The 20,992-nt window shown below is 25.4% G+C and overlaps 1 protein-coding gene and 1 long non-coding RNA gene across 2 annotated transcripts; one reads left to right on the forward strand and one right to left on the reverse strand.

The window, feature by feature from the left end:
• The first annotated feature begins 7,614 nt into the window (after positions 1-7,614).
• On the forward strand, positions 7,615-8,145 carry LOC114178111 (dirigent protein 19). Its single transcript, XM_028063828.1, has one exon. The coding sequence runs from the start codon at positions 7,615-7,617 to the stop codon at positions 8,143-8,145; it is 531 nt and encodes a 176-aa protein (XP_027919629.1).
• A 10,900-nt stretch (positions 8,146-19,045) lies between these two features.
• LOC114175634 lies at positions 19,046-19,530 on the reverse strand. The gene is made up of 2 exons (XR_003602869.1): positions 19,436-19,530; positions 19,046-19,202 (listed from the first exon to the last, which is right to left on the reverse strand). It is a non-coding gene; the product is annotated as an uncharacterized LOC114175634 (long non-coding RNA).
• Positions 19,531-20,992: the final 1,462 nt, after the last annotated feature.

Here is a 20,992-nt window from a genome sequence, read left to right on the forward strand (position 1 = left end):
ATTTAGAGGGATACGTATAAAATCACACTAATAACAAACATGCTGCTAACTGCACTTCAGCGTTGCATGGTTGGGAAGTCACCATCAATGCACAGGTAAGCGCGGATTCATAAATCACTGTACCACTGCAAACTCACCACACTCTTTTTCTCTTCAATTTTCTCTTTTCAATTTATTTTATTTAACTTTCTCTTGGATGCCTCACATTTCTCAAAGATGTCAAAGATACGGAGATTTCATAGTATTGGAAGTCCCACGTCGACTAGAAATAAGACCAATTCACAATATATAAGATATAAGTAGATGCAATCCTCGTCTTACAAACCGATTTTTTGGAATTAAGTTAGACTTTAAAGTCTACTCTAACCCACAGTGTATAAATGTACAAATCTAATTTTACAAATTGGTTTGATAGGATTGAGTCATACTTACGTTAAAACCTATTCTAATGAGATAAAAATCACGATGCTCTTAAGGATAAGACGTATATAATTTTGCTTCGGCAATATTTTGAATGCAAGCTATAATGAGGAAAGGTAAAGTTTTTAACACTGTTCTTAGCTAATTTATAAAGGTCTAAATCAAAGTCACCCTTTAATTGAACGATGACGAAGTGCGAATGCAGAAGTGCACGATGACAAATGAAGAAAGGGATTTGATATCTTTTTTGTGCAAAACTTGCATGTCCACCCAAATTGTTGCTGTAATACTTTCGGCCACATCATAATTTACTATATAAACTCATCTTTTTAAATGATTAATGTATATCTTTATTATGGAAGATTGACTTTTGATATAATTATTGAATCTTTAAAGTGAAATTCAAGAAGGAATAAAACCCGTACAAGTACAAGAAATTAACGTCAAAATCTTAACAAAATAAATTCATAAATTTATAATAGATCTATGTATATATTTTTTTATTTTTCTTATATTCACTCAATATTATGTTACATTTGAATTCCTATATCTCTCTTCCTAGAGTGGTGGAAATAATGAGATTTATGGATGTTAAAAGCATCATTAATTTCTTTATTTCTTTAATAAATACTTTTTTTAAAATATATACATCCTAAAAAGTGAACTCTTAATTCATAAACAAAATCATCTATTAATTATTGGAAAGTGTAGCTTTAACTTTTAGAACTCTATTCTATACGAACAAAATGCATCATGGTTCTGGATGGGTGGCATCAAGTAAAGGATAAGTTGTATAAGCAATTGTCTTTAAGTATTTTTGACATTCAAATAAATAAGAGTCTATTGTTTTAAAATTATTTTATAAATTAATTGTATAATTATTTTATTTGTTAAACAAGTTCTGTAAAAACATGTCTTGCCATGATTTGGGCTACTCCATCAAGTATAGTTTGATTGATTTCTCTAACCTATGTTTTAAGTTTAATTAGCAGAAGAAAAAAGTATATATAACACTACTAAAATAAACTCATCTTATTGTATGAACATTTTTTTTTATCTCTTTTTAGAAATTAATTATTTTAGTTAAATACACTTTTTAAATAATTACTAGAAAATTGTGCAAACTTAAATTACGCATATAAATTCTTATTCTGTTATATACTGTTTATCGATTTGGCATCATGTCATCCACTGAACTCTAGTTATCGAATTGTAAGAGATATATGCAGAAAAAGTCAATAGGAAACAAACTTCAATTTTGGGTCCCCTTTGATTGCAATCACAAGACAACAAGTCAAATCAAAATAGTTATATCTGCACAGAAATCAGGTTTGTGTCGAAATTATCATGAACATGTTTTCAGAGAATAGAGAAATAAGAATCATGAGATAGAGTTTATTACGGGGTTCAATTTTAAAAAGTAGAAAAAAAAATTAAAAGAAAATCATATCACAACTATAATGTTTATTTTTATAAATCAGCAAGTATAAAGGAACTCTATCTCATTTACTTCATTAACAAAAGAAAACAACTTTTGCTATGTATGATATTTTAGATTTTTGTATGTTATACGATTTGGATAAGATAAGATGTAATTGAGAAAAAGGCAAATTTCTATAAGTTAAAATATCAGGCATAAATTTACTTATAACACATATTTAAAGGTAAATTTTATCATTTATCATATGTATTTTTATTATTTTAGTATTTTTTACTTTTTTTTGTATTTTAGAGATTTATTTGAAATATTTATACTACTTAAAAAAGTTTTACAACTTTTTATGATGTTTTTTTGTATTATATAGATTTTCCATCCTTTCACATCTTAGATTTTTCAGACATTTTTGTACACAACTTTTTATTTTTAATGTAATCTATAAATTTAATTCAATCCCAAAAAAATTGACATGTAAAATAAAGTGTATATTTATTTATATATTATAAAATTACCTTATTCATAACAAATATCAAACTTCCAACACAGGAAATTGTTAATCATCAATGACTTAGATATGTGTTCATAATTACCGATATATTAGAAAAAAAATGTTTTATTGTTAACAATAATATAAAGTTAAAGTTTTATATTAAGTTGAAATGACACATATTTCTGCTTATAACTCACAAATTCATAAATTTAATCTCATGAAATTTTAAATTAAAAATTGTGTCAACAGTGTATTGAATTTATGTCAACTTTATATAATTTATTCATAATGAACCCTCAAATGTTTTATACAGGACCATTTTTAATCAGATTAAGTTTGAGTATAAGTAATGATTTGTAGAAATTTTAAACCGGATAAGGGTCAACAATTTTTTTATTAGATATGAAATACCCTTAGTTGCAACACAAAAAAAAAATGCATGAATAGAATAAGTTTTGGAAACTTTTTTTGTGCATTACAAAAATCAATATACTTGCTTATCTAAACTTATCCAAGAATGATGATTAGATAGGGATAAAAGGTATTGAACATGCGTAGAATATTATTATTGGCTACGATAAATACGAGAGTGGACGGTCAGGATTTCAGTTCCTATAACAAATTTCTTTGTCGAGTTCATTGTAAATTTAAAGTGAACACTTTGGCTTCCAAACTTTAAAAAAATTCATTTTTCAAAATGTTTTAAGAAATTATTCCTTTTAAAAAAAAGTTAAACTTTCGAAATATACCCAACACACGATTACAAATATTTTCCAAGTTCTAAATTTTACAAGAATTTATACTTTTGAGTTTTATGAATAATTTTCTCTAATTCGCTTAATATTTTTCATGTTTTTGTGAATGAGAAGAAATAGAGTAGAAAAACACAAATTTTTTATAACTTGAATTTACATTTTTTCCATTTTCTCATTGATTTTATTTAAATGATGTTGTAAAACAAATAATCCAAATTTAATTGTTATAGTATTATTTTCCAAGAAAGTATATTTGTTTAATACATATAATAATTTGAAGGTATAGTTGTGCGGTTGTGGAGTGTGAAAAAGACGTAAGTGCATGGAAATGAGTCAAGAATGACGGCATCTTGTCCCCAAAGCATGGAAAAGAGAGAACATCCCTCAACGACACACATTTCTTATCTAAATACCTTTTGTCTTTCTTCCATTTCTTTATATTTAAAAATTAAATATGTTAGTGTTCTATGAATTTTAGAATTAGTCTATTTCAAAATTTTAAATCAATTTAGTTTTTTATTTTCAAAAATACATAAACAACTCAAATACAATCTCGAAATGCGTACGAAAACATCAAATAAACCTAACAAAATGTGATTAAAAAGACTAAATTCACATATTTCAAAAGATAAATTACTAAATTGGTCCAAAGTTTCAAAATAGACTAATTCCAATATTCACTAAAAGTTAAGGGATCAAAAACATACTTAATCCTTTAAAAAACTTTTATTACATTGAATAAAAGTTTTTTATTTTATAAATTAAATATATTTTTTTGCAAAAAATTATATTTAATTTCTAAATAAAATAATAAAATATTAGTTCTTTTTTATTTTATAAAAGTCGACATAAAACACATTTTTTTCCAAGAAATATGTTATATTTTAATTTACTACGAACATTTGTCCGTTGAAACACTCCATATATATTATTTGTCGTGAATGATGTTTCACATTAACTTTCATGATATACAGAGTTTAAATACTTTATGAGTTAATTTAGCATCGAAGCATAGTTTTTTACAAAATGATGTTTTCGGTCTTTACATTATATTGTTATGAAAAATTGTATAACTTTATAAATTAATTTAAAAGTATTTAGTTTCCTTGTTTTATGAAAATTAATATAAATTATAATGTCCCAACAATTGAGATGTGAATGGTATATTTTAGTTCACTATAAAATTCTATTTACCACATGATAACCCTAGATCATTTGTTATTACAAACGAAACATAATTTTTATAAGGAGTAAGTATGTTTTTTTATTATGTGAAAATTGAAATTAGTCTAATTTAGTTTCTTATATTAAAAATGCATGAATTTAATTGTTTTAATTGAATTTTGTTAAGTTTATTTGATATTTCAAACGTGTTTTATGATAGCATTTGAGTTATTTATATCGTTTGACACATTTTTACACTTCAATATTAACTGAAATGTTATCATAAAATACATTTGAAACGTCGAATAAACTTAACAAAATATGGCTAAAAAGACTAAATTCATGCATTTTTAAAATTAGAAGATTAAATTGATCTAAAATTTAAAAAAAAGTCTAATTCCAATTTTTTTACTGAAAATTAAAAATTTAAAAACATATTTAACCTTTTTTTATAATAATTTTAAGATGAAAAATATATTTAATTTTTATTTGATTTTATACAAATTGCGAGACTTGGAATAATAATAATAATAAATGTGTGGGGAAAGAAGAAGTAGAAAGGAATTTAGTGGTGATTAAAAGAAGAGGGGGAAAGGTAGGTTTATGTTGAACAGCTGTCAAAACCCCATAGCTTGTTTCCTGATTTGGGCTGAGAAGGCCCACCTGAGAGTGAGTAACAGCATAGAATGTTGACACGTGTTGTGTGGCATTGTAACCTTTTTGATTTTCCCTTTTTGGGTTGGAGAATTATGGTTGGTAATGGTATCTTTGAAAAAGAATAATTGAAAAGGGGAAGTAGCGTTGAGAGCACGAAATGAAAGTAAGTAGAACAGATAACAGAACATATGCATATGCAGTGGAAGAAGGTGGGAAGTGAATAAGTATAAATTTTATTGTAAGTATAGTAGAACAGAGAGATAAGGGAATTGATGCCAAATCATCATCTTTCATTGCATTCAATGCCAGGTAGAATATGGTTCCATTTTCAGCAAGAAAGAGATATGCTTTTTGCTTTCTGCTTTCACTTCTTTGCATAAACTTTGACTGCATCACTCCTTCCTAAAACTCACATCTCCTTCTCTTTTTACTTCCACTGCAATAAGGTCAATTTACGCTTCTTTTGTAAAACATGAATCTTTTGAATCCATAGTTGTAAAATAGTTCCACTTGAATTTTTTTCTTTTGTAAAATAGGATAGAGTGATCTATTTTTTTTTCTTTTTTTTGTTTGAAAAAGTAAAATTGTTAGGACTCGACTCTTACCGATTTTTATATATAAGAAAACTGAACTTATCAGGATTTATGACAACTTCAATTCTGTATTTTTTCTTTTAAATACAAAAATTGATAAGAGTCATGATGATTTTTTTTTAAAAAATAAAGAGGAAATCAATCTCACACATGATAATTTCAGTCTAAATATTGTCATAAATCCTCACGACTTCACTTTAATTTTTAAATAAATTTTTTTAATTAATTCTATTTTACAGTTACAAGTTCAAAACAATCATATTTTTTGAAAAACACCTCAATTTACATAGTATAAAAGAAAAGTATAAATTTTACTTTAGAAAGAGACTATTTGCTTTCCAAATTATTATTAAAAAAAATAGTTAAATATAATTTTAATTTCTTATTTTTGATATATTTTAGTTAACAAATTTTATAAATAAATGAATATAATTCATTTAAATTCATAATATTATTATTTTTATTTATTAGAAGGTATTCTAAAATAACATTTAAGTTAAAAATTTTCAAAACGATATAAATAATTTAATTATGATTTTGAAACTTTTTTAAAAATTAAAAAAATAAAATAAACCACTTATATTAAAAGAAATATATTTATTATTTTTAAAGTATAAATATCAAACTTTATCAAAAACACAGCAAATTAGACATCAATTATACATCTTAATATGTTATAAAAACATATCTTTCGAAAATTTGTGACCCTTCGATCACCACTAACATGCTTTTTGAAAATGGTAGGATTGTATACTTCCGCTGAAACAGGGAACAAACTCACAGTCTATTATGCAAGCCACACACGGTATATTGTTGTGTGTCGTAATGTAAAATAATGGTCATGCTTAAGTTAAATAAAAGTTTAATTATTAGTATTATTGTCATCACTTTTAAAAAATTAAATGATATATAATTTAATTATGAAATTATGAAATTATTAAAATATAATTAATAATTGAAATTTTGAAAACTAAAAAAGTATTTTAAATAGTATATATGTGACCATTCTAAATCTTTGTGACGGCTTTTAATGGTTTAGAATATATATCAAAAACTTGTAAATAATCGTGTAGTGCATGATCTTCAAAATAATCATTTAGTAAACTTTATCTAAAAATTGGTTTTTCCTAATCTATCATTAGACCAAAAAGTTTAAATGTTGTTAGAAATGTATTCAAAATCTTAACATTATATCCTGACAAAAATACAACTCAAAATATTACTCTATAAAATGGTAGTCGATGCCGAGTTTGATGAGCTTGTAGAACGAAGTATAACCACCATGAACAAAGTTGTGTATTTTTGCAGAGAAACTAGAGTCTTGGATCTGTTTTCAGAAAATAACAACTTCAAAGTATTGTTTTGTAAGAACCACGTAACAAATATGTGTTTGTTCCACCAAACATAAGCAAAATAATTAAGAAATGCAAACAGTTTGCTAGTTGTAGTGCTACTCCAATTTGATGGACAATCCTTAGGTTAAGGTTGAAAACTATGTTTTCTTTCTAACAAATTGGAAACTTAATGTTGGAAGTTACACAATATCGATTAAAGATAAAGTTAATTCACAATATATAAATGGGTGCAATCTTCACTTTACAAATTGGTTTTGTGGGTTGAGTTAGTCTTAAAAACTCACTTCTAACACGGTATCAGAGCCAAGTTAGAACTTATCCTAGCGAACTTTCTTGAACATTTTGTTCCATCCGATATTGGACCGTTAACGGATCATCTACTAATATCTTGTTCTACGCACGAGATAAATATATTTCAGCATGAGAGGTGTGTTGGAAACCCCACAACATTGACTAGAGATAAGATCAATTCATAAATATAAGTAGGTGCAATCCTCACCTTACAAGCCAGTTTTGTGGGATTAAGTTGGACATAAAAACTCACTTCTAACTTCTAACTTGACATTCCCCATGCAAGACCAGGAAGCAAAAGGACAAGCATGAAGTATTTTTCATATTGGGTTAGGTACCAAATGAAAAAATGGGTTAGGTTGCCAAGAACATTATCTTTGCTTTTCAACCATAAGGATAGTTGAACTTAAAAACGGAGTAGCCATTTAATCTCAGCACAAGAAGGAGCAAAATGTCAGCACGAATCATATTCTGCGTTGCGATTTCCCTAGCAACGTTAGCAGTTATTGTTTTGGCCGTGCTATCACCTGTGACGTCCCACAACAAGACCCATCATGCAAGATCATGGTTGGATCTATCATTCTACATCCAACAGCCTCAGATATCATCAACCTTAAACACTCACCTCGTACCTAGGGAAGATGGTGGGGCTTTGATCTTTCCGCGTGTGCTGACAGAGGGACCAGAGAAGAGTTCACGTGTGGTTGGAAGAGCACAGGGGTTTGTGATTCTCGGCGACATGTTTCAGCGATCGTTATTCGATGTGATGTATCTGAGCTTTGACACCCCACATCATAAGGGGAGCCTCAGCGTGCAGGCTCATGAAGACAAACAACGGTTCAAGGTCATCGGAGGAACCGGTTCTTTTGCTTTTGCTCGTGGTGTTGCGGTTTTTACCAGAACCGATGAAGCTGCTGCCACTTACCATCTCAAACTTCAGCTTCAATTCCCAAACCGTTCCCCCAACTCATTACCAACATGATCATGATGCACGCACGCACGCTTGCTTTCATTCTGCTCATTCCTTTTTCTTCCAACAAACTTAAACTATCAAACCCATCGTTACTTTCTCCCCTTTCTTAATTTTAATTGCAAACCTTGTGCTTAACTTTCTTATCTTAGGTTGTGAAGGATTGTGAAAGCATTTATGAAATTGAAATCACGATAAATATCTAAAACAATCACTTATTTATAAATTATAATATTTCCAAAAATCTTTTATTATTTTTTAGTTCAAACGTGAAAAAAACGTTAACGATCTAATTGCTGGACCGAATTTTTGTAACAGAGAGTTGAAATAAAAGTTACTGAATATTTCACTTATAATTCACTTAAAAATAAGATTAAATTATGATACATTAATAAGATATATATATATATATATATATATATATATATATAGAATTTATATTTCTTTAATTCCCATTCTCGATGCAGCCGGTGCAACCGCTAGCGGGACCACGAGCAAACTTTGGAGGTGGTGGTGGAACTGGTAGGGGTCCAAGCTTCCTCTTAATCTCAAATTCTGTTCACAACAACAACAAAGAAGAAAAAGTTTTAGTGATTTAGGAGTACGTAGTTTTTGTATTAATCATCATGTTGGATTTTAAGGTTTTCACTTTCATCAAAACACAACACTAAAGAGGAATGAAGACAAACCTGCGATAACTTGAGTGGAGGAAAAGGATGCTATTAGAGCAAGAAGAATGAGAATGTAGTAGAAGACGGAATGCATACCCATCTTTGTCTTTAAAACCCAAATATATAGAAAATGATCCATGCTCACACATATATTTATAACCACAAAAATATGAACATCATCTTTCATCCACCCATTTCAATACGATAGTATTGGATGACTTACAAGAGTAGCGTGTAATTTCTTTTGTTTTGCATTTAAGAACAATTGGACTTATGAGGGAGAGAGAGGGAGACTTGGTATAACTGGGAGATTTCGATTTTATTGCTCATAAAGACTTTATTAGTCACACTTCCAAATAATCAAGTCAATAAATTTGTAAATTTATCTGTTCATACATACGGTTTTCCTTTTCACACCATGCAGTCTACATCATCTTTATTAAGAAAAATAATATTTTAATTACTAAATTTTGATAACTTTATCTCATAACATAAGACGTCATCTTTAAAGTGGTTTTTGAATATTAAAAATGAAAAAATGAAAAAATAAAAACCACTTAGAAGATGTCACCTAAAGTTGTAAAAAAAAGTTGTCAAAATTTAGTAGTCAAAAAATATTTTTCCTTTATTAAACTTAATATTGGTATCATTGTATCAATACAAGTATTCATAACTAAAAAAGAAAAATAAACAATAGACAATAATATATTTCTAATAAAAAAATAAAAAATGAATTAGAATGAATTGGGAAGGTACTTTTATCTTAATCAAAGTTATACAATTAAATTTTAAATTTTTTTTTTTCGGAGTGAACTTTTAATCTAATTTAATTCTAAAAAATTAGTATATAAGATGATGTTTTCACTCACTTATATGTTGTAAATAAATTTTATTATTATTTAATGTGAGACTTTTAACATATTTCTCACATTAATGCATATATATCTCAAACATATGAATAGACATTAATTGATGATCTGATAGCAGGTCACTCTTGTTAGAATATGCGTTAATCCATGACTCTGTTACTATTTTAAAAAATAGATTTTAAACCTAACTTAACCAAATCGAATTGATCTATTATCAATTAGTTTTATCATTAGTCGACTTCCAAAATTTTAAATGTTCTGATAATTGTGTTAAGGACATGGGTATCAAGAGAAAAAAAGAAACAGTTAAGATAAAAAAATCAAGGAAATGAAGAAATTTAGGGAAATATCAATCACATAACCCCTTCGGTCTTAACATTACAATACATAAGACTGGATTTTACCGATCCGGATCCTAATGAAATTAGACCTAATATCACACATAAAATATAATATATAAACAGACCTAATTTATACTAAATTATTGAGATACATCTTTAGCGTTGATATTCCACAATAAATCTTTGTTGGGTTTGAATTTAACGGAACCACGAGAAAACGCGTGGCTATGTCTGTCACTGCATAATTACCGAAGCCACCGTTTAATAAAAGTAGAGGTGGGAAAACTCGTGTGAAAAATATCAATTCAATCTAATTTATTTTGTCCTCAACTACATATTTTTTAAATCAACTTTCATCATTAAACCTGCAAAAAATTCTCTCCATATACGAATTGGATTAACATAACATTGTTAGTTAAAGGATCACATCTTAAGATAGGTGGGCTTTGAACATAATTCTTTTTGTAGTTTTTCATCAAAAAATATTTCAAAGAGTTGAAGAAAAGAAATATATTAAAGATCTCGGTCGTTTCATTTCGAAAATACTCTATCCAAATCTGACGAAAACAAGTTTATTTATTAAATTAAAAAAATATAAGAATGAATAATATTATTTTATTAATAACCTGTTATTAATAATTGTTTAGTTTTTTTTCATCCAATGAGATTCAAGTGTGCTACAATGGTTCATGGTTGCAATTCATTTTTACCTCTTTAAATAGAGTCACTTTAATTGAATGAGTAAATTGCTAAATCCACGTTTCAAACAACATAATTTCACATGAAAAAGAAAAAAAAAAACTGGTTATATCAATTGATAATACTGAATTGTAGTTGTATTATAATGCAACCATAGCAATTCCAAAGAACCAAAAAAGTTTGTTTTTTTTTTATCCTAACAAGGATGTCCCCTACATTTGGACAAGGTGGAGGAGGTGTGAGTAGTAATTTCCCAAGCATCCTTGAAACATCTGACTCTGTCCAAAAACAACGTAAAATTGCATTCAATCCACAACTATTTTGTACTTGTGTTGTCCTTAATAAACATTCAGCAAAATCAAACTTCGAGAAAATCGATGAAAAATTAAAGATCAATTGGATTAACATGCATGGTTTATGAAAATGTAAAATGAATACAAAGCTGCACTAAACATCAGTGAAAATGATAAAATATGAATAATGATGAACGAGTGACTAAAATACTGAAAAAATAAAAAAATAAATAAAAACTTAAGTTCCATTAAGTTTAAATCGTATATAAATTATTATAATATATAAATGAAATATAATCCTTAATTATTTACCAAAATCGATGTTGTGGTTTGAAGAAGTCATCCCAAACTTCCCGGGGAATTGTAAAAGGTGCCAGGACCAGGAGCTGCACTGGGAGGTGGAGGTGGCCTTGGTAATTTCCCAAGCTTCCTTTTAATCTCCAACTCTGTCACAAAAAAAAAATATATTTTGTGAAATTTTTGTTGGAATTTGTCTGCAGAAAAATATTTGGTATCAAGAAATCACTCTAAATTTATCCTAAATGATATAAAATTATTGAATATATCAAAAAATTAATATTTTAAGGTTTTTACACTTATTATGATTATACAAATTATTAGAAGTTTCACATCAACTAAAAATAAGACAATTTCATAATATATAACTAGAATGCAAACATCATTTTACAAGTCGATTTTGTGGGGTTGAGTTAAACTTAAACTACATTCCTATCATAGTATCAGAGTCATTATTAAAAAAAAAATTATCCCAACAATATTTCTTAAACATTATGTTTTACTTCTGATACAAATTGTAATAACAGAAATACTATGAAAATAAGGAATGAAGACTAACCTGCAGTGACTTGAGTGAAGGAAAAGGATATGATTAAAGCAAGAAGAATGAGGAGGTAGAAGAAAGAATGCAGAGCCATGTTTAAAAGCCAGATTTGAAAACGATGCATGCTCTGAAATATTTATAAGTAGAAACATCAACATTTGCGCTCACTGTCTTAACATTTATTTGCCACTTTAAAACGTCCATATAGGAGACTTGAAACTAAAAGGAAAAAGAAAGGTCATGTTTTATAATTTTCTAATTTTTTTAACATTTATTTTGACTACCTACTTAGTATATTTGGATGAGATATTTTTTAAAAAAATTACATTTTTATAGATTTTCATATATTAATGTTTAAGAAATTCAAATTTTATAATTTCATGAGTAATTTAATTATTTAAATTGAATTATTTTAAATTTTGGCTAATAAATACGAGTTTTAAAATATTTTATATCTTTGAATTCGTTTTTTACTTTTACTTTTTTAACTTAATTTTAATTGGAACCTTATCAATGGACTAAAACGGAAATATTATTAGAATGACTATTACTTTCTTTTAATGTTGACTGAGTTATTATTATTATTATTATTATTAAGTTGATAGGAGTTTTTAATTGTTAGGATTTTATTTTTGTTTGTATAGATTAATATTATTTTTCTCTCTTTATTAATTAGTGTGCTCACGGTTAATTTTTGAGAACCTACTTTTAGATAAATATTAATTAGATTTTTTAATTAACTTTTATCAAGATTATGTTGACTTTTTACCATTTCTTTATCAATAGTTTGTTTGAATTTATTTTTTTAATATTGATTAGAAAAAAATTGTAGCCAATATTAATTATGGTTTTCTTTTATCAATGTCAATTTGGAAAAACTTCCAACCTACTATTGATAAAAGAAGTTGGAAAAAAATCATAATTAACAGTATATCAAAAGTAAACTTGATTCATGTCAACCTAAAATTATCGTCAACATCAACTCAAAAATAATATTAACAAACATTAATAAAGAAAAAATTTAGTCAATATCATTTAAGATGAACTTGACAAACTTTGACTAAAAACTAATATCAATTAATATTTACTATAAAATATTATTATTAATATAGTTAGTTTTGAATTATTAACATTTTTTTATATTTAAATAACTGTTTACATTTAAAAATAATTAAAATACTTATCAAATAAAAAAATAAATTTAAATTACCTTATTTAAATAAAATATTTAGAATATAAAATAATTTGAGATGAGATATAAATATAAATTTAATATATTTAATTTGAGATGAGATAAATATAAAAATTATAAAATATCTTACCCAAACATGCCCTACAAGAAAAATCTTAGATAATAACCAATTTTAGTGACAAAAAAGTGTTACTCACTATAATGATCAATATAGATACTAATATACAAAACAAAAAATTATCAGTCACTCAAATAGTCACTATTATAAATAAAAATTATAATTGATAACTAAATTTGTCACTAATTATTAGAAACTAATTACTTTGGTAGCCAAAATCTTGATAGTTAATGTTTAGTGACTCATTTATAAACTAATTTTTTTAGTAGTTAAAACTTTGATAGCTAAATTTTAGAGCTAAATTTTAGAGACAAATTTAAATACCAATTATAATATTTTATTCATAGTCACTATTTTAGTAAGTAATAATTTTTTAATTTGTAAATTTACTAAAGAAGTATAACAGAAAACATTCTAAGAGCCTAACAATCCACATTAGATAAATTTAACAATATACATTTGATAAGTTTGTCCACATATCAATTAAAACAAATCATCTCGTAATACATATTGGATTAGTTTGTTCATAACTAATTAGATGAATATAACAACAAACATTAGACAAGTCATTCCACATATACATTAATTAAAAAAATATATTTTATTTTTATTTCAAAGAATAATATATATATATATATATATATATATATATTTATTTATTGATAATAAACTATTTAAACTCACATATAAAAAAATTGTCATGCAATAATTTTGTCTTACATAAAATTGTCAATCAAAAATTATATTTATAATTTGTATATGAAATTACAATATAAATATACTTATCATTGAATATTCTTTATAATTTTAGTATGTAAAAATTTAACTGATTTATTTAATAAAAAATTAGTATTAATCATATGTGCATAAAACTTTGTATATGGTTTTAAACAGTTATATTGTAACAAAATAAATTGCAATACTTAATATTTATTTTTCAAAAGTTTAAAATATATATTTGTAATAAGATAAATCATGCTTCTTAATATTATAAATTTTGTTTTATATTCTTTAATTTATCTTTTACTATTTTAAACTTCAAAATCTACCGCAACGAAAGATAAAAACTAAAAAACTATTTAAAAAAATATATATCACTAATATATATATATATATATATATATATATATATATATTGTAATTAGATGAATTTAGTAATATACATTAAATATATATGATTAGACGAGTCTAGCAACACACACTGAACGAGTATAACAAAAAAACATTATGAGTTTTTCAATATATATCAGATGAGTCTATTCAGGTATTAATTAGACAATTATAGCATAAAACACTAAATGAATCTAACAATACATATTAGATGACTTTATTCATAAACTAATAATGAGTATAAAAAAAATACTAGGTGAGTCATTTTATATGTTGATTAGACGAGTCTAAAAATATACTGATTAGACAACTATAACAATAAATATTAAATGAGTTTGTCGATGCACTAATTAAACAAGTCTTGCAATACATATTAGATAAGTTTGTCCATACAATCACTAGAGGAGTACTCATTAGACGATTTTTGTCAATAAATTGATTAAAAGTGTCTAGCTAGACAAGTTATGCATACATTGATAAGACAAGTATGATAGTATACATTACACAAGTTTTTTCATACACAAATTAATATATAAGTTTATTAATACACATTAGACGAGTATATTCATTCACTCATTATATGAGTCTTGTAAAATACATTAAAAGAGTCTAAACATACATTGATTAGATGACTTTGTCTATATACTGATTAAATGAGTCTAGCAACAAATACTATATATATATATATATATATATATATATATATATACTACGAGTTTAATAATATACATTAGACAAAGTTTGTACACACACATTAGACGAGTTTATTAATTCACAGTAGACGAATTTGTCCATTGATTAAATGAGACTTACAGTACATATTACACGAGTCTATCAATACACTTTATACGAGTATATCCATATACTAATTAGACGAATTTAATCATACGCATTACACGAATGTATACATATACAATATACAAACATCAATCCGTTCGTTCATTGGTATGATTTAAAAGTATATCAATAAAATATAAATTTTATTTTCTAATTATTGCCGGAATGGGGATTAGAAGAGGTCCTGGGAGGTGGTGGTGGAGCAAGCTTCCTCTTGATCTCCAACTCTGTTCACAACAACAACAAAGAAGAAGAAAAAGTTGTAGTGATTTAGGAGTACGTAGTTTTTGTATTAATCATCATGTTGCATTTTAAGGTTTTCACTATGATATGAAAAAGAGGAATGAAGACAAACCTGCGATAACTTGAGTGGAGGAAAAGGATGCTATTAGAGCAAGAAGAAGGAGAAGGTAGCAGAAGAAGGAATGCAGACCCATCTTTGTCTTTAAAACCCAGATATATAGAAAATGATTCATGCTCACACATATTTATAACCACAAAAATATGAACACCATCTTCTTTTTATTTGTTGGACAATTCCACATCTTCTTAATTTCGTAGGAAAGGTTTGAATTTCACAGGAACTACGAAAACGCGTGGCTATCGTTTACTAAAGTTAGAGGTGGAAAACTCGTGTAAAAACTCATCATTCAATCCAATTTATTTTCTTGTCAACTATATATGTTTTATATCTACGTTCAAACCCACTTACTATAATTTTGTTTCTGGAAAACGTTTTAAAAAATAAAAAAGAAAGATATATTTAAATTAAATACTACTTTTATCTCGGAAGAATTTTTTCTTTTATTTTAAAAAGTAATTCGTTCAAATGCAAGAAAAACAAATTTCGTTGTTTACTACTGAAAAAACTCATATTTCCTGTCAATTTTGTTTTGAAAATTTTTTGTAAAAAATATTTAAAAATTTTATTGTGAAAAAAAAATACAAGAAATTGCTACCAGTTTTCTTACAAAATATTTTGTATAAAACAATTTTCGCAATAAATTTAATAGAAAATACTTAAATTTGTAGAAAATGATTACCCATGCAAAAATTACCTACCAATTAAAATTTTTAGAAAAAATGACAGAATTTTTTTTTTATACATTATTTAACAAATATGTAAGAAAAATCACATGTAATATGAGAATTTCTAGTAATAGTTAAATTAAAAAATAATAATGATATTTTAATCACTTTTATTAATTTGATTTTTTATTTTTTATTTGATTTTTTATTAGTAATATGATATAAGAATTTAAAAGTGATTGTTGTAATAAATTAAAAAAAATCAAAATATCATTACGGGAAAAACACTCTATCGTGTATCTATTTCGAACATGAGAAAACGTTAACCGCCTGATAGTGGAACTTCGCAATTTCTAAATTACAGTTGATGATATAACCCTTTTTGTCGTAAATTTAATTATTTAATGTATTAGGATTCATTTTCAAGAAATTTAAGCCTTCAACGTGTTTGGAATTAAAACTAACAACTGACAACACCTTATTATCATTATTTCATGTTGAAAACGATTTTTCTTTTTCTTTTTTTGTTGAATCCCTTAAATTGGAGATAAAAATTAAATGGGCTGGATTTTATGTCATTTTTTGGGACTTATAAATATGTTAACCCATCGTATCAAATTAACGCCTTTTTAATCTATATTAATTTTAATAGAAAAATATAAAAATAAATATCATCACCAAGTCAACTAGATTCGATATGTTTGAACCAAAAAGTTATTCGTATAGTATGTAGAGATGGCAAATAAACCCGTGTCCGTGGGTATCACCCGAACCCGTCCCCGTTTTGACGGGGAATTCCCGCTTTGACTGGGTATGGGTATGGGTAATACCCGAAATTTTCAACTGGGGATGGGGATGGGGATGGGGATATATATATACCCGCCCAAATACCCGTCCCCGCTTAAATTACTAAACTATTTATAATTTATTAAATAATCTAAAAAATATATATAAATAAATAATATATTTACACATAAAATATAATATAATATAATATAATATAATATAGTATATATACATATAAATAAAATATACTTTTATATATATATATATATATATATATTTACACATATACATGTAATATAATATAATATAATATAATATAATATAATATACATATAATATATATACATAATAATATAATATAATATATATAATATATACGTATAAAACAAATTAATCATTTAACTAGTGAGATCTTTTATAAACAAATTTATAACATTACAAATTTATAAAAATTTAAAAGAAATATATATATATATATATATATATATATATATATATAAAAGCATAAAATATCTACGCATATACATATAATATATATACATAATAATATAATATATATTATTATATTTATATTATTATATAATATAATATAATATATACTTAAAATAAATATATATCTATAAATATATATATATATATATATATATATAAACATAAGATATCCACACATATAATATATATACATAGTAATAATAATATAATATATAATATAATATAATATATATAAATAATTATATATATATATATAAACATAAGATATCCACACATATAATATATAATATAATATAATATAATATAATATATATATATATATATATATAACATATTTCTCATTCTCTTTATTTTTTGTTATACACTTTGTTTACTCTCTCAATTGTCTGGTTTGTTTTTCAAGATTTAATTTTGAAAGTAATTTTTCTTCTTCTTATTACATAATTTTTACTCTCTGTACATGGTTATGTTCAAATAGGTGTTCCTCAATTTCATTCTATGAAATAATTTTTAGGTTACACATTTGATTATCTTTATTTATTTATTTATTTTCATGAAAATGTTTGACTCTTATTTTGTAGCTCTTCTTTTTGTTACTTTGGTTATACACTTTTTTACTCTCTTCTTTTAATTGTTTGGCTTGTTCTTTAAGGTTTAAGCAGATCTTCAAGGTACTTTTTCTTTTATCATAATCTTAATTATACATTTTTTTTTCCGTTATGTTATGTTCAAATGGATATTCTCAAATTTGGGTCACACATTTAATTATCTTTACTCCTTTATGATAATGAATCTGATGAAGAAGGTACATTATATTCTAGTAATTAAAATTTTCAATTTCAATTATTATATCATATCTAATTTTTCATTTTTTTTCTATGTGTAGGTGGATCGAATGCAAATGAAACCACTGATCATTTGTAAAATTAATAAATATTTTGGTTATCATAAAATTTTAGTAATGTGTAATTTTTTAGCTTTTATATAATTATTTGAATTTTATTTAGTTGTTATTTGATACTTTAATTTGAGATTTATACTATTATAATATTTTTCTTAATATTTGACATCATGAAAATCAAAAAGAGTATGTTATTTTAATATTAAATATTTTGATAGTATCATGATTCCGTTGGTGTGATTTTTAAATTTTTTTTATAAAAAATATTTAATTGATATATGGAACAATAAAAAAATGGGTATGTGTATGGGTATAAGAAAATACCCGTTACCCGGTGGAGATGGGGATGAGTCAAAAGTTGTATACCCGTTGGGTTTGGGGATGGGGATGGGGATGAATTTTTATTATGGGGATGAGGATGGGATCATGATACCCGTACCCGCCCCGCCCCGTTGCCATCCCTAATAGTATGTATTGCTTCGCAATTCAACCAAATTGACTTGGCTAGTCCTGTTTAGACCATAATTTTTACAATCTCACCTTGCAAAACACATTGAAACAGAGTAATTTCACATAAAAAAAAATATTTATATTTATAATACTGAATTTTATATGTATATATCATAATGTAATAACCATAGCAATTTCAAATAATGTAATAATATTTTTTAGGTTAATTACTCGAATGATACCCACTTGAGACATTTTTGAAAGTTAGGAACGTAATTGATACTTTTTTTTTTCACAGATACCAATTAAATTGGCACATTCCTACTAAAGTGGGTACTATCCGAGTAATTAAACTTTTTTTTTCTAACAAGGGATGTGTCCTGTGTTTGGACAAGGTGGAGGAGGTGCGAGTGATAGTTCCCCAAGCTTTCTTGAAATATCTGACTTTGACAAAAACAAAGAAAAATTACATTCAAACCTCAAATATTTTGAACTTGTGGTTATATATGATCTCAGACATTTAAAGCATCTCTAAGAATTAAACATTTAACAAAGTCAAACTTCGAGAAAATCAATGAAAAATTATAGTCAACACGAACACTTGGTTCATTAGTTATTAAAGATGAACTGGATTAACATGCATGGTTTATAAAAATGAAAAATGAATACAAACCTGCACTAACTTGAGTGGACAACATGAGTAGTGAAAATGATAAAATTAAAAGAAGCACAATTAGGGTATGAAAGAAGAAGAAGAAGAGAAAGAGATTCATCTTCAAAGGCAATGTAAAGGCCAATGGTGGGAACATCCATATTTATAGCCCTGTTTGCAAGTTAGAAAATTTTTCATCTCACTCTTGAAATAAACAAATAATTGCTAAGTGGACAATTTCTTCATCTTTTGAATATTTATATTTATATTTAAAATACATCATCATTTACAATTAATTTTTAATTTTCCTTAAAATGTTGATAAAATATTAGAAATATGTGTACATGAATTGAAATGGTAATTTAGTCAATGAAAGGTGACGAATGCAGTGTTGTTTAATGTTTGTGACTTTGACTTGTGAGGACGACATGGATGAAGTGTGAAACCTTTGGCAGCATTATATATGAATTGAGTTCTGAATAATGGGTTTAGGGTTTAGTTTATTAAAACTTATTTCATGTTTATTTATTTACTTAAAATTAGTTTTATTTATTAAATTAGTGTTTAACATAAAAAAAAATTCAGTAGAATTAATTATCATATCATACTTTTAAATTAGTTATAAAATTTCACATTTTTAAAACATGTAGACAAATAAGTAAAATGAACGATAATATAATAATTACATTATCCAATCAAGCAAAAAACATTCAATTAAAAATATATTTTTTTTCGGTACTCAATAAAATTGAATAAAATTCAATCGAAAATACAGAATCAAAAATAAAGTTTAAACTTAATTAAATCATTAAAATATTAAAAAGGTAAATAAATTATGTTATATTTAAGAATACTGGGAATTACTTTATCTGTTCAACAATGACTTGATATCTCAAAAAAATGTTATTCTTACATTATTCTTTTATTCGTATTTAATTAAAGTAAAACGTCAGGTTAAGTTTAGGCCTTCACCCTTTAAGATTTATTATTTATCAAATAGTAATTTGATTTTACATAATTTATTCTCAAATAATAGTGTTTACAGTCTTCTACACACACAATAAAAAATAAAAAAAGTTTGTTTATTTTAACGTTGTTTTCGATATAGTATCCCACCACCACCCCGTGCATCACGCACTGATGAATGAATTGACTATGTTAAATCAAACAAAATAATATATTTAAAATTTATTTATTTAATAATTATTATTATTATTAATACAAACAAAAGAAAATCACTTAGTTTTGAAATTTTGCTTCTTTCTTTTATTTTCATCACATTTCAAATAATTATTATAAAACTTTTCGCTCATTATTCATTTGAATTTTAATGACTAAATAATTGGATTATTAATACTATATTTTAAATGAAGAAATTGAATTTATTTTCTTTATATCTTTTTGTATAAATTTTCTCTTATTACTTTTAAAAAATAAATTTACTATTTTATTCTTTTGTAATATACTTAATCTAAAAAGATTGAAGATTTAAAAGTAAATAATCAGAATTGAAAATGGATTATAAAAAAATATAACTCTTACCATTTTTTTGTATAATAGAAAATATAGTATACAAAT

This window comes from Vigna unguiculata, chromosome 3 (genome assembly GCF_004118075.2).
Source record: "Vigna unguiculata cultivar IT97K-499-35 chromosome 3, ASM411807v1, whole genome shotgun sequence".
Taxonomy (NCBI): Eukaryota; Viridiplantae; Streptophyta; class Magnoliopsida; order Fabales; family Fabaceae; genus Vigna; species Vigna unguiculata.